General features: G+C 43.8%; 1 protein-coding gene and 1 non-coding gene across 2 annotated transcripts in view; both read right to left on the bottom strand.

The window, feature by feature from the left end:
• Positions 1-16041, bottom strand: part of PLCXD2 (phosphatidylinositol specific phospholipase C X domain containing 2) — a 48460-nt gene continuing 32419 nt past the window's right edge. The window contains exons 3-5 of the mRNA XM_072722680.1: positions 14315-14556; positions 5042-6190; positions 1-4666 (exon numbers count right to left, since the gene is read on the bottom strand). Of these exons, the coding sequence (XP_072578781.1) occupies positions 6031-6190; positions 14315-14556 (402 nt within the window). The 3' untranslated portion in view covers positions 1-4666; positions 5042-6030. The remainder of the gene's footprint in view (positions 4667-5041; positions 6191-14314; positions 14557-16041) is intronic.
• On the bottom strand, positions 14657-14797 carry LOC112913811 (U4 spliceosomal RNA). The gene has a single exon (XR_011997674.1). It is a non-coding gene; the product is annotated as a U4 spliceosomal RNA (small nuclear RNA).

Genomic DNA, 16041 nt, shown 5'->3' with positions numbered 1-16041 from the left:
AAAAGTGCCCACTGACATTTTATATTTATTATTAGGGTTAAGCCTATTTAGGTAGTTCAACTAAAATACAAGAAAAGACATACTGTCATCATATCTATTAGATTTTTTTTTCACAGTTAAAATGAGGTAATCTGGCTTTACAATGTTTTCAGTTGAATTAAGCAGTTTGATCCAGTTTACAAGGAGAAATATTTTTGAACAATTATTTCCTAGGAGGGAAAAAGCCAAGTGAAATGTGTGTGAATAAGATAATTAAGCCACAAAATACATCTCAGAGTACCAAGCAGCATGTATGTAAAATTTTAACTCTAACCTTAAATTTGGTACAATTTATTATTATTATTTTTACTTCACTTAGCAAACAGCATGCACTGTAGTATAAAACAAGCATAGAGGACAAACATAGTATCTAAGAGCGTATTTATCAGATTGACCTATCATCTGAATTGACCAAGACATGTTCTGACTATTACAATCTCTGTATTTTCTAAGTGCTTTTCAGCGAGGTTAAGTATTACAGTTGGCATATATACAGTACAAACAATGCATACACAATCTGCATGTGATACTTAATTTGGGGGTATAAATTAGTAAGTATAATAGCAGCAAGGTACCACTGCGTCTAGAATATGTCCTAAGATTTATCATATTGATACTATAGATTCATGACTCAAGTGTTATTAGTGCTATAGACTAATAACAAAGGTAAAACTGCAAATATACAACGCGACCGAAGGCCTGTTTGACTTCAAAGTGCTGTGCTTCTTGTTGGGCTCCAAGCTGGTGAGCAAGCTCTTGCCATTTTGAATGAAGTACTGGCCTCAGGTTCTGGGTCCAGTCAGATTCTGTGTGTGTGTGTGTGGGGGGGGTGTGTGTGTCAGAATTATACACTGGGGAACGAGGAGGAGCAATCACCTGTGATAAGAGTGCATTTGGGCATCATTGAGTGTGTGTGCCTTTCCGTGTAAGTTTTGCCAACATTCTGTTATGAATAGTGATCGGCAGATGATAAAGGACAGACAGGAGATGAGAGGAGGAAGTGGTCTTCTGAGGAGATCAGAAGGAATGAGATGGAAATGCCCCTAGACTATCGATGAGGTTATCTCAATAGACTGTGGGATTGAGTTCCCCGGGAAGAGAAAAAAAACTGTATCCAAACTATGTGGTTTAGAAAGGAGGCTGAACACTCCTAAGAGTAAGGTGTTTTTTTTTTTTTTTTTTTTTTGGAGGAAAGACTACAATGCTATATCCACTGCAGGATCAAAAGGGTTATCTTAGAATCTTTTTACAGTGTTTAAGACTGTGCTATTTCAACAACATCAATAGTATTTTGTACCATATTCTTCTAGGTTAAGGGCCAACACAGTGAGATAGTAGCTTTAGTGTCACCATGTCTAGTAGGAAGCTGGGGAAGCCAGAAGGAAGGAGATAGTATGTCTCCTGGGGTAGGAAAGAGCTGTTTGTTTTCATTTGGAATTAATTTCCAGCTAAATCACTTACCACCTAATCAGTTCATTGCTGTGTATCCCTAGGTAATATCTGCGAGTGACAAAGTTATGATGGCAAATACTAGGAAGCAGTCTGAGGCAGAGGGCCAAGGAGTACTGAAAAGTTAGTAGAGTTTAGAGGGACAACCATGTTCTTTGCCATACAAAAAAAACTTCCTGTCAGTACGGACATCTGATGTTACCAATTTCTGTTCATTGCCTTTTGGCATAATAAGACCTCAGCATGCACTTGGGAAAGCCCACCTCTCAGGAGCTCAAGTGTGCAGCAGCAGATTTCATGCAGCTCCACTCATCTCATTATATGGATTACTAAAGGCGCTGGCGTTGCACTAGTTCTGTGATCCTACACCACACTTTTGAGAAATGAACCCAAATAGCATTTCTTTTCCCATGCCACACAAGGAAGAATTACCACAACCGGGCACCCCCCCCTGAGTATAAGGCATTTAATTTAATCATAAGGGGCCTGATATTTTGGGGAGCTAGTCAACCAAGGTTTGCAGAACAGCACTAAAGTGGCAGACGGCATCTTTATTCCAGATTAAGGAACCAAGGCAGACTTAGCCTAGGGTCACTTAGTTGCTCAGCCGGGAGAACACTCGTGGCAGTGCCCTGCTTGTTAGCCTGTTCCATTTCCCAGGACTTAGAGTAAAAAATTGCAGTCAGCCAATAAAGAACATCACAGAAACTTCAACTGGGGCATGGACTCATTCAGTAAGATGGCCTGAACTTGTTTAGTAGTCCTAGGTCTTCCATGAAAAGAAACCATTTCGTTTCAGTTGTAACTTCTTCTGCTTCTCTACCTTTAGAAAGCACTAAGCTTTCTTGCCAGGCTGTAATAATGTCTCTTTGGGGAGCCCTTTCGTATGGCAGGATTTAGAAAAAAACAGAAACGAAATCCTGACCCACCACAAAACTGCATTTTATTCCAGAATGCTCCACCACGTTGTCTTCTTGAACAGGATCAAACTTTGTGATGTGAATGTGAGGTCATGAAAGAAGAACTAGGATTCTTAAGATTGAGCATGACCTGGGCTCAGATCTTGTGCTTTTCTTTGAGTTTATATAAAAATCCTGGGTTTGTACTGTGGCTTAACTATTCCCAAGAATTCAGGGGTTGTGGACTCGGTGCTAAGGAAAAATAACTTAATTATTGGAGAATCTCCTACAGCATACATGTATTTTTTTGGCATGACCCTCTTAGGTCTGCCATTAACTTAAAATTCAATCCTCAATAACTTATCATTCCCTTCCATCAATTCTATCTTGACTTTTCTCCCCAACCCTAAGACTCTCTTCTGTGCCCGTGAAACCACAGTGGTACCTCTAATAGGCTCCAAGTCCAAGCCTTTTAAACACTGCTCTAATCTAACTGAAGCCTGTGATTGTCCTCTTTGCCACAAAGCCATGGAAATGTGGCAAATGGTCCAGAGAGTTCATGAAAAACTCAGCTTACATTTCAGAATAACTGTGGCCCCAAATCCTCCGAAACTAAAGCCTTCTTTGGCTCAGTCAAGTAGCTTTTTAGTTGATCTTGAAGTGAATTCTGAGGAAGCACGATAACCTTGTTGGATCTTATGAGAATAAATGATGTGGTTGGGTCAACCATTATTATTGTTGGCGGTTGCAGAATTAGTCACAGACCTACTCCCTCTGTCCTATCACGGAGTCGCCTGCTTGGCCTTAGGTCCAAGAGCAGAATGCACAAATCCTTTGTGATATGTCAAACAACTTTTCCTTGGAGCAGAGAATCTGCCAATTCAAGGGTGTTTATCGAGAGTGAACGGCAAATGCTTCTCCTCCGGTCTCCCAGAAATCCTGTGCAGAATTTCAGAATGCAACCAGAGCACTATGACAACTCAGAGCACTATGAGGGAGTGAGCACCTGCACTTGCCACATGCAGCAGGACTCCACACACATGACCTTGGGATCATTTTCTGTGCTTCTGTGTAACGCTCGATGACTACGTCTTACCAGGCAAACACTGAGGTGCACTTACACGTTACAACCCAAGTGAAGTGCAATTATATCTTTTAAAACTAAAGGAAAAAAAATCAAGTAAACATTTCACTGAACAGTCAGCAGCCCTTGGGTGTCACTGGCATCCTGTGGAGATACCTGCCGACACACCTGGCCTCATAGCACCAAGCACCTGGGCAAAGCTGAGGCTCAAATAAAACAGAGCAGAGTAATTCTCCTCTTGCCTCCTGATCTCTTTGCCAAGTAACAAAGGGTTAAAAGGGGCAATGATCTAGTCCCTAGCAATTGACCAAGAGAGTTAAAAATAAGACCAAATGAAACAGTAAGGACACAAAGAAATCCCTGAGGGTAGGCCAGGGATTTCAGAGCTTGCCACTGGGGTTTAATAGCAGAATTGAAGAACAATTGAGAAAGCGAGGGCATTTCCTTTCTTACTCCTTCCCAGAGAAGGCCCTCAGAAATTGACAAGACAATCCCAGAAACCTTTGGGAGAAGGGGTTCAAATGCAGGAGCAGGAAACATGAAACCAGATTTTCCCAGAGGCATTTGCGTTGTGTCTTCCCCCCCAGCTGCGGACACTACAGGTCAGGGCTGAACTGACTTGACCTCCAGTGGAGGCTGGAAGACCAAGGCTGGGGCATGCGCCTGGAGCTCACCCCAGGTGCCCCCCTCTGCAGGCGACTTGGAAGACCCAGCCATGAGAATGGCGGAGTAGAAATGGCAAGCCGCAGGGGGCTGGCCCAACGATCCTCGTGCGCACACACATCCATCAAGGATTCCATGGTTATCTTTCTTCCTGAAGAATCCAGATGCGGACATCTCCTTAGGGATCCTCGGAAAGTTCTGAGGAGCACCCTTGCATATACACTCCCATGCCCAGTTTTCTCTCCGGCTCCCTCCTTTGTGACCTCCTGCTGGAGAGTCTTCCTCAAGAGTTCTTCATGATCTGTAGCATCCTCTGCTGCAGGTGCGTGGCCCGGTAGGGGGTGCTCAGGTCTGGACCACACCCACACGGGCTCCTTGTCCCACCACGACTGGGGAGCTGGGAACAACTGCGGCCGGGTCAGAGGTCACTCACAGTCCTGAAAGGCATGGGCAGCATCAGGCCTAGGTGAACAAAGTTCAGGAAGCTCCTTTGTGAGTGCTCTCGAGGTAAGAAGCACTGAAGATACTTAATCTATAAATAAATAAATGCATAAATAGAGAAATAAATAAATAAATAAATAAATAAATAAATAAATAAATAAATAAATAAAAACACAAGAGGGCTCTTTGTAGATCAGTACCTCTTATCAATTGAAAAAAAAAAAAGAATCCCCTCTTGAGTTTCAGAGCCCTCCTGCAGTGGTGATTAGCAGGCTCAAAACAACCTGCAGAAAGTAGAACAATCAAGACACAAGCTGGAAATTTTCCAACACTGGGTATCTCTCCCCTGATGACACACGAGTCATCCTGAATGTCCCGAGGTAGTCTTGTTTTCAAGGAGTTACAGAACAGCTCCAAACTCACTTGGGGCTTCCTCCTTAAATCCATTGCACTTCCCCACACATACTGTGTCTGCCTCCCCGGTGCCATAGACCAGATGCCTTCCGTCAGCGTTACGTGTCACAGCACAGACCAGAGTCCTAGGCAGATAGCAACGAAATGCCATTCCAAGACCTGGCTTGAAGATCCCATTCCAAAGAGGACTTTGCCAGAATGAGGCAGGAGTTTACCTGGCAGCCATTTTGGGAAAAGTTATAAGATTAAACCAAAGAAATGTGGCATGCAACAAACATGCGTGTCTATCTCCTGCTGGGTCCCACACTGAAAGGATCTCCCACCACTGCTCCTTTCACTTTTCAGAAGGGGCCAATAGAAATAGAAAGGAATCAGTGTTTTAAGACTGGGACACACATTTCTGATACCAAAGGCGATATACACTGTTTATCTAAAGAATGAAGGTGACCAGTTCCCAAGCACAAGCTATGCGAGGACAGCTTGCGGCTGGAATAGCCTGGTGATAAATAAGTCTTACTCTCTAAGGGAAGAAGTGGTGACATTCAACATGCCAGAGAGAACCGGTGCTTGGCCCTTTTCTCCCTCAAAGCCCTAGGCTGATGTTAGAGCCACCCCACAGGGCCTTCCACACCTGCAATGAGCCATTCTTTTGACTAAAATGCCTTTTCGGGTTCAGTCTTCTCACTGGCTCAAACACAACATTTGTCCTGGAAGACAGCAGGAAACTGGGCCAAGTAGGAGACACTCAATGGAACCTGGAGACCCCAATTCCCTATTACATTCAACATCATGAGCCACTGGGAAGACCCTGACTTTGATCACATGAAACATGCTTCTTCCCTTGGACTTCAAAGTTTTTTTAAAAGTCTCCTTTGGGAAAAATGCAATTAAAAGCTCTGTATGTTATCCAAATAGCCCTATGAAGAGGGTAAAATGCCCTCCTCCTCCTACTTTCCCATCACTGCCCAGGGCCATCCTAATAGGAAACCCTTCAGAACTCTGGCCGAGATCAACAAAGTCAACATTAAATCAAAAATCAAATCAGCATTTAGCCAAAGCTCTATCCTCCTGTAGGAGGTCATTCAATTCAATGACAGTTGTGGCAAAGTCCACCAGGTCCACAAAGTCAGAAGTGATGATGTTGACTCCCATGGCTCCGGGCTTCTGAGTTTTCACCCAGTCCAGGATGGCAGGAAGATTCCTACACAGAAGGGAGAACAGAGAGTAGAGTTTAAAAGAACTCTTCCAGAAATGGAAGAAAGACATTTCCATTAATGTGACAAAAGTATGTCAATGAAAGCACAAGCCCCCAGCGGTTCATCTGTTAAGCGATCTTTAAGTCATAAAGATATGACTGTCTCTTTCAGGGATGAAGTGATGTCTACTCCAATAGAGAACTGTACTCCCAGGGTGTCTGCGCTGAAAGAGATGATTTGTCTCAAGCACCAAAGAGATAACCATGTCAGTAGGACCTTGAAAGACTAAGGTCAAGAGCCTAATTATTGGTAGGTTCTTTTTTTTTTTTTTAATCATAAACATTTTCAAACACACTGTAACCCTGAAAGAAATTTACAGTAAGTGCATCCACCACCTAGCTTCTACCGCGAATATTTTACAGTACTTGCTTGCCACATATCTGCCCATCAACCCGTCACTCTATCCTTCCATCAAAACATCTTATATTTTTGATAAATTTCAACTGCAAACACCCGTACACGTGCCCCAAATACCTCAGTACGCATATCATTAACAAAGACTCAATACTGTTTAAATTTTTCTTTTGACATAAACTTGCATCCGGTAAAATGGGGAAATCTTAAGTGTTTCTAGTTGACTTGTGACAAGTGTATACATGTGACGCAAACCCATGTCAAGGTACAGAACGTTACCAGCACCCTAGAAGGTTCCTGCGTGCACCTCCCTCATCAATCCCTGCCCGCATCCCCCCGGGGGCAACAATTATCCTAATTTTTTTTCTACCATTGATTAAATTTGCCTGTTCTAGAACTTCATGTAAATTCATGCAATGTGTATTCCTTTGTGTGAGTTTCTTTCACTGAGCAATACGGTTTCGGAATCCACCCATGTCGTTGCATACATCAGTAGCGTGTTCTTCGTTTTAATCACTGCACTAGTCCACCGCGTGAATATGCTACAGTTTGTTTATCCACTTCTCTTAGGAATCCCCCAGGAATAAATGAGATGTTACTAAGTTTTGGATATTATGGATAAAACTGTTATGGGCATTCTTACCAAAGTCTTTTTGTGGAGATTTATTTTCATTTCTTTTGGAAAAATACCAAGGACTAAAATTGCTTTATTATACCATAGATTTACATTTAGTTTTATAAGAAACTTCCAGATCTTTTCCCAAAGGGCTTGTTCCATTATATATTCCCAAAAAAGTACGAGAGTCCTGGTTACTTAAGAGCCTTCCCAAAATTTGGCACGATTCACCTTTTTATTTTTAGCTATACCAGCAGGTATGCAAAGATATGACTATTGACCATTTCTCGTCCCCTTTGGGAAGTACCTGCTCAATTATTTTAGTCATTCTTTTTTTTTTCTTTTTAATTGTTGAGTTGTAGAAGTTATTTATATATTCTAGATACTAGTCTTTTCTCAGATGTGCTTTTTGATGTTTTATCCTTGCCTACAACTTGTTTACTCATTTTTTAAAAATTTAATTTAATTTTTAAAAAATTTTTATTTATGATAGTCACAGAGAGAGAGAGAGAGAGGCAGAGGCATAGGCAGAGGGAGAAGCAGGCCCCATGCACCGGGAGCCCGACGTGGGATTCGATCCCGGGTCTCCAGGATCGCGCCCTGGGCCAAAGGCAGGCGCCAAACCGCTGCGCCACCCAGGGATCCCGTCTACTCATTTTCTTAAAGGCATAATTTTGAGAGCTCAATTCCTTAATTTTGATGGAGTCTAACTTACCATTTTTTTTCTTTTATAATTTCTGTCACTTATCTAGGAAACCCAGTTTGGTCCCAGGTCACAAAAATATTTTCCTGTTTTCTTCTGTAAGCTTTAGCTTTCCTGTTTGGCCCAAGATTCATCTCAAGCTAATTTTTATATATGGTATGAAGTAGGGGTCAGGGTTCACTTCTCCCATAGGGATACCCAGTTATTCCAGAAGTATATGTGGCTTCTTAATGCTTACTCAGTGGCCTCACAAACAGTCCGTTGGTCACATCTTATAATTCGAGAATTTTCTATTTGATAGCCAGAATGTTTTGCCCAAGGCAGCTCACAATTTGGTGATGTTAACAAATGACAGCAATTTAATGTGATGCCTTCTGTATTAGCAGCAAATGTAAATACCATGGAGGGTAGAGAGGAAGGCATAGTGAAGTATCCTGCATAGTTTGGCATCATGGTAAAAACAGCTCACTACATACTTGATAAGCTGAGGAGACTTTAAGGAAGATACAACCCATGGCTTACATTTTGGTTAACGGATGGGAAAATTTTTTGGAAGGATTTGCTCTAGGCCAAAATTAAAAATACTTTTACCTTAACGGGCCCCCTTCTCTTCCTCTGGTGACGTTCTCCTTAATTTTCTTTCTTTCTTTTAAGATTTTATTTATTTATTCATGAGAGACACACAGACAGAGAGAGGCAGAGACACAGGCAGAGGGAGAAGCAGGCTCCACGCAAGGAGCCCGATGCGGGACTCGATCCCGCGTCTCCAGGGTCAGGCCCTGGGCTGAAGGCGGCGCTAAACCGCTGAGCTACCTGGGCTGTCCGGTGGTGGTTTTTTAAATTCTACTTAGCTTACTAACATAAAAATGTAAATTGAGGGGTACCGGGGTGGCTCAGTGGTTGAGCATCTGCCTTTGGCTCGGGCCGTGATCCTGGGGTCCTGGGATGGAGTCCTGCATGGGGCTCCCCACAGGGATCCTGCTTCTCCTCTGCCTGTGTCTCTGCCTTTCTCTCTGTGTCTCTTATGAATAAATAAATTATTTTTTAAATGCAAATTGATTTATGAGATGTATTTTAGCCCATGGTCAGTGGGTCCACTGAGTGAGGGAAGTGACCTGGGACTGATCATCATTGTCATGGAAGAGGAAAAGAGTGAGGAAGGTGAAATGCTAGCAAGGCCCAGACAGGGTCATCTAGGAGAAGACTGGGAGGTCAGGATGTATGCTCAAGGGAGGGCAGCTTGGAAGGAGAAGATGACAGTCAAGGAGGGCAGCCCGGGTGGCTCAGCAGTTTAGCGCCACCTTCAGCCCAGGGCCTGATCCTGGAGACCCGGGACCGAGTCCCGCATCGGGCTCCCTGTGTGGAGCCTGCTTCTCCCTCTGCCTGTGTCTCTGCCTCTCTCTCTCTCTCTCTCTCTGTCTCTCATGAATAAATAAATAAAAAATCTTTAAAAAAAATAAAATAAATTAAAAAACGCCATCACAGGAGTAAGTCCATTTTTAACTGGGTCTCCTGAAGACTTAATAACCTTAATTTGACCTTATTCAGTTTCTTCATTACTCAGTCTCTCCCCCTGTAAAATGGGGATACTACTATTACTTATCTTGTATGGATTTGGGGGGGAATTAAATAAGGTAATATATGAGAAGTGCTTAAAACTTTGCCTGGGGTGGCACCTGGGTGGCTCAGCGGGTTAAGCGTCTGCCTTCTGCTCAGGTTATGATCTCAGGGTCCTGAGATCGAGCCCCGCATCCGGCTCCTGTTCAGTGGGGAGTCTGCTTCTCGTTCTCCCTCTGCCCCATTCCCCACCTCATGCATGCTCTCTCTCTCACTTTTATGCTCCCTCTCTCAAGTAAATAAATAAAATCTTAAAAAAAAAAAAAAGAGGAAGAATTTTGCCTGGGACATAGTAAGCACTATGAGTGTTTGGCACCAGAGAAGGAATCACACATGGTAGAGTGTAGGCTAGAGATAATCTGAAGGCTAGCAACGGAACACCACAAATAGCGTCTTCCCTTGGCGAAAGAGACCTGGAATACACAGTGGCCCATAGGAAGGCCACTGTAGTCCTGAACCTGATCCATTCAGGACTCCTTTTTATTTTTTATTTTTTCAAGATTTATTTATTTATTTTAGAGAGAGAGATACACACACAACACACACACAGAGACAGAGGCTGAGGGGCAGAGAGAATCCCAAGCTGACTCTGAGCTGAGCATAGAACCCAACTTAGGCTCCATCCCACTACCCTGCGATCACCCCCTGAGGGGTGAAACCAAGAGTCAGATGCTCAACTGCCTTTGCCACGTAGGTGTCCCATGACTTCTTTTTAAAGTCCACTCGTCAGGGGTGCCTGGCTGGCTCTGTCAGTAGAGCATGAGACTCTTGATCTCAGGGTGGCAAGTTCAAGCCCCACATTGGGTGTAGAGCTTAAAAAACCCAAAAAACCAACAACAAATCCGCTGGTTAGTGTTTAGGTATGAAATGGCGGCGCCATCTTCTGGTCATCATGGGGAAATGAGAATTCAAGGCTGGTGGCGACTCCAGGTGACTCCAGCCAGAGCCAAACAACAGGGGATCCCTGGAGCCTGAGAGGAGAAATGTGGGAAAGGCATCCACCTGCGGTCTCCGGTGACAAAGAGCTCTATGTCAGCTTCGGGTTGCATGTATCAACCTTCCTCAAGGCAGGGATCAAATAACTCGGATTATGTACAAAGACAGGAAAATGTAGAACTGTGAGGAGAAGCCGCTTTATTTTCTTAACTCTTGGCCTTTACCAAAGAGAGATGGGGGCAGAGAGCTGAGCCAGGTACTGCCGACAGGCCCGTGAAGCACCAGGTCCCATGAGCAGAGCCATGGATTCGAGACCTGCCTTGCCTTTGAAGCCCACTGAGAGAAGAAGGCTGACCTCTGTGTTTCTGGGTTTTACAGAGAGATGGCCTGCCTCTTTAGTGCCAGTCACTGTGGTAGGTGTGGTCATACCAAGACACTATGGTTTTGTTCATATTATTAACCCTTTGAGCGGCGATAAAGAGAGCTCAGAGACCTCAGGAAATTCGTCCAAGGCCACCCTGTGGTTAAGAGACTATGCTAGTGTGTTAAGGCTGCCACAGAAAAATGCCAGACTGAGCGGCTTCAACAAAAATGTATTTTCTCACAGTTCTGAGGTGGGGAGCCCGAGATCAAGAGGTTGGCAGGTCTGGGTTCTTCTGACGTTTCTCTCCTTGGCTTGCAGGAGGCCGCCTTCCTGCTGTGTCCTCACATCATCTTATCTCTGAGCACACACATCCCTGGAGGCTCTTTGTATGTCCAAATGTCCTCCTCTTATGAGGACACCTGTCAGACTGGATTAGGGCCCACCCTAGTGGCCTCATTTTAACTTAATCACCTCTTTGAAGACCCTGTCTCCAACTATGGTCACATTCTGATATGGGGGCCTGGGGCTTCTACATACACATTTCCAGGGAACTGAATTCAGCCCATAACAGGCACCAGGTCAGGCTGTAGTCTCAGGCTTGATGTCAGTCTGTGTCCCCTTCTATGGCTCCATGGCTGCTCTGTCCTTGAGCTTAGGCAAATCTTGCCCTCATTTAATTTCAGCGGGAGGGCAAGGTTTCTAAGAATCTAGGGGACTCGATCCTAGAAATTCAGACCTACGGCTCGATTTTTCATGGCTTCCTTTTAGGGTGATAAACCAAAGCTAACCAGATCTCAGGTCCAAAGTTTCACCTAAGAGTTAGGTTAACTTCCTATTGAAAAAAAAAATAAATAAAAGATAAAAGAATCACCTCTACATTTGTGGGAAAATACCCCCACCTGATCTTTCTCCTCTTGGTTAAGCTGATAACCAGTGCTCAGGAACCAGCCTCACAGCCCCTGCTGCCCTCGTTAGGACAGACCTCTTGGACTTAGAAGTGCTGATCTCCGATGCTTGTGCAACTGCCCGGAGGCAACGGCGGCCGCACGTTGTCGTGCTTGTTTTTGCGTACAAGCTCTTGACTCAGTTTCTCCCTTCAGTGGACGAGGGGGCCTAGGAATGCGTGCTGCCTCCCTGGAATATTCTGGAGACTAGTAGCCCCAGGTGTCTTTCCAGTCTTGGGACATCCGCTTGCCACCAGTGGGCAACCACTCTGGCATGCTAGGATCCCTTCGCTTTGGGCACATGCCACCATCATATCACTAACTGGAAGAGCTTTGTGCTTCATCGGCAGCCAGAGAAAGTTCTAGGAATTTACAGGTGTGAGCAGCATTGTGATTTTTGTGGGCTCCCAGCTCCAACCAGGAAGATCTGACCAGATTCACATACAGGCCCGTGGAGCAGAAAGGAGCAGAGCGATGAAATATGCTATATCCAAGTCCGTGGTGAATGTGGGAAGGGCAGCAGCCCAACAGGCAGAAGGCCAGAGTCACGGCACGTTATTGCCTCTAACCCGCTCTGTGGACCTTGGGGCACTAACCTTACCGAGTCCCATCTGAAATGGGGACAATAATGTGCTCTAGCCCCGGAGGCTGGCTTAATGTAAGAATCAAATGAAATCATCTGCTAGAGGGCAATTTATATTCTAAATACAGTATGCAGATAAAACTTAACCTGATTTTTAAATACCTTCTTTCTGTTATTAGTACAACTCTGCACAGACTTTATACTGTTATTTTCACAGCGCTTTGCAGAGATTCACATATTTAAGAGAAGAGAACATGGGGATGCCTAGGCGGCTCAGTTGGTTAAATGTCTACCTTTGACTTGGGTCATGATACCCCAGGGTCCTGGGATCAAGTTCCAAGTTGGGCTCCTGGTCAGTGAGGAGCCTGTTTCTCCCTTTCCCTCTGCTCCTCCTCCCTGCTCATGCTCTCTGTCAAATAAATAAATAAAATATTGAAAAAAAAAAAAAAAAAACCCTACATGTTTATTTTCCCTGATTAACTTAAGTTCCTTGAGGACAGACACTATAGACACTATATCATTTACCTTGTATCTTTAGACCTAGTTCCTCCTAAGTACTCAATCTTTGTTGAATGAATGAATGAATGATATTAATCTACCAATTTAGCAAATGCATGAGGAAAATGGTGTAGATACATGAACATATAAAACGTTTGTCGTTCTGGATCTTTCAGAGATATGGCATTGGTTTATGACATTCTCTTTTCCAAGTTCAGCACAAGTAATTCAGTCAAAACTTAGTAGAGCCTTTCAGTAAGGGTTTCTTGTTTTGCTCACGGCCAATGTAAGCAGGGGTTTTCTCCAGCAAACAAAAGTTGAGGTGCTTCTAGCTGCCTGAACTCTTGCCAGATGAACTCCTGTTTTCTGGAGTGATGCTATCCAAACTCAGAAGCAAATAGGGATGCATTTTTGGAAGAATCTTTCACGATCTAAACACTGGTGCTTACCACCTGGAACTCAGGAACTGAAGTGAGTCCTGTAAATACCCCTTGTTACCCAAATATTTTCACTTCCTCAGCTCGGCCTGGAAGGATGCCCTATTATACAAATGTATGTATGACATTCCCTTTATCCATATCCATAGGCACACACACGTACATGTACAGATATTCACACCATACTTTTTCTTGATGACACCTATCATTTATGGTATCCAGGATAAAGAACATCATCTAATACAAAATATCTGGAGCTTCTCTTGCCTAATTGTACAGTCAGAATCAGTTCTGCTCTGAGGAAGTATCTGAAGCTCTGGCACTCTAGGTAGCATCCTAAGCTGCTTCTCAGGACTCACTGTCACTATGGAAGGGACAAACCTTCATAGGCCACCTCTGCAACCCTAGTACCTACCACAGCTGTTTCATTTAATGTTTTTTGTTTTTTTAAGATTTTTTTATTTATTTGACAGAGAGAACAAGAAGGGGGAGTAGCAGAGGGTGAGGGAGAAGCAGGCTTTCTCCTGAACAGGGAGCTGGATGTAGGGCTCCATCCCAGGACCCAGGACCAAGACCCAAGCCAAAGGCAGATGCTTAACAGGCTGAGCTCTTGGAGTAGCACCGGGCACCCCCATTTAATGGTTTTTAAATGAGTATTTGGGCCAACTGTAAAGGTGGGGCAAGTACATGATGTGGTCACATGCTAGAAGCAAACACACTGCTGTTGGCTTACAGTGCTTTGCCTTAGCATCAAAGTTTAGAGTATTTACAGTATACCATATATTTTAACAAAATATTTAGAGGCCCTTTGGCCACGTTTAAAGCAAACCACCTCAAATACACAGCTTTTTCAAATATAAAGTTTTTGGTTTATTGTTTTGTTGTTAACCTAAAATTTTCAAACTTTATGATTTTTACTGCTGTTTATTCATAAAAGAATCAAGACAAGTTTCTTCAAAACTTAAAAAAAAAAAACAAACCCACAACCTTACTTGTGGGGTAGAAGCAAATTCTTACCTATGAACCAGAGTGTTCTTGAGGCCACCAACCAGGCCTCGGGCAATGGTCTTCACTCTGGGGGTGAGAATGGCTTGAGAGACATGGAAGGAGCCTCGTGGGGCCCGCTCACTCAGAGTGGTCTCTAAGAAGAGGATTAGTTTGCGCACGCTTGTAGTGTTGGCCCAGGGTGCTGGGATCTTCTTTCCGGGCCAAAGGAAGGGGTATTGCTTGTAGAAGGGACAATGATAGAAAATAAGAACCTGAAACATTCAAAACAGAAAAAGGAGAACAATTCATAAATAAGCTGAATGTTAATTCCATGGCTTTGTCCCAATTGCTGACATGAAAGGCAAACAAATGTACGCGTGTAGAAATTCACGAATTTTATGTGTGTATACACACACACACATTATATATATATTAATATATATATTAATCAATTAGCAATAATCGTGCCTCGGATAAACCTCATTGGCTACAATACTGCCACTGCGCAAAGCTTATATATTAATCAATAAGCAAAGATTTAAGCACTTGTGTATGTCTGAACTTGAAGATTCTTTATTTTTGTCATGAACACTTCTGGAAGTTTGGTAAAATCCCAAACCCTTTCTCAGACTGTTTTAGATGAATGTATCAAATAGAAAAGACAGGGTACGCCTGGATGGCTCAGCGGTTGAGCATCTGCCTTCGGCTCAGGACATGATCCTGGAGTCCCGGAATCAAGTCCCGCATCAGGCTCCCTGCATGGAGCCTGCTTCTCCCTCTGCCTGTGTCTCTGCCTCTCTCTCTCCTTGTCTCTCATGAATAACTGAATAAATAATTAAAAAGAAAATGGAAGAGACAGGATTATAAAGGAAATCGATGAGACCAAAATATAGCTATCAAAATATTATTAAACTTGTAATAAATTGGTGTATGTGCTTCATAATAAATACATTAAATAAAAATATTTTGTTGTAAGTCTAATAAGTTCCATCATTTTGAGTTAGTGATGAGTATAAATGATATTTCAAATACCTGAAACAAGATATGGAAATATCTGTGATTACTAAGGGGACAGCCACAGGTAGAGCCTATACTTCTGTGGCTGAGGGTCTTCACTCATAGCCAATGGGTATATTAATTTTCAGTAAAGGTGAGAAGGGATCAATATGTAGATTTTTCCCATCCAAATCCACAGACTACTTAAATCCTACCCATGCCCCTCCCCTTGGGGCTCTGAGCCCCCACATCACCTGCCCCCCACCCCTCCATGGAGAGTGCTGTGGCTCGGTAGTGCTGTCTACCAGTTTTGACTCCTATGCTCCTGCAATTGACGCTCCTGGGGAGTTGAGACCCACTCAATGGACTCATCATGAAGTGCCCTGAGTTTCAATCACGCCAGCCAGCCGACTGAATGAAATAACCCTTCCCAGGAGGGTGTGTGTGTGTGTGGGGGGGGCACTACTCCAGGCAGGGAAGACTTCCAGGAGGTGATGGGTCTCTTCAGTGGGACCTCCCTGGGCTGGTGGTGATTTTGAAAATAATTAGCAAGCCACATCCACAGCATTAATTAGTTTCTGGGAGGCAGCCGAGGGACGGGGAGTTGCTATTTTGATTGTCCCAATTCAGAGCTCTGCTGCTTAGGTTTCTAGAAGTAATACGTTTGCCCTGCTCCCAAGCGCCAGTAATCTCTTCCTGGAGCAATGTCCAGCATGCTTACACGGCCTGGACTGCAATCCTCAGCGGGCTGGCCCGAGAGC

Source organism: Vulpes vulpes, chromosome 1 (assembly GCF_048418805.1).
Source record: "Vulpes vulpes isolate BD-2025 chromosome 1, VulVul3, whole genome shotgun sequence".
Classification (NCBI taxonomy): domain Eukaryota; kingdom Metazoa; phylum Chordata; class Mammalia; order Carnivora; family Canidae; genus Vulpes; species Vulpes vulpes.
The sequence above is the reverse complement of the archived record's forward strand: the minus strand, read 5'-3'. Positions and strand labels throughout refer to the sequence as shown.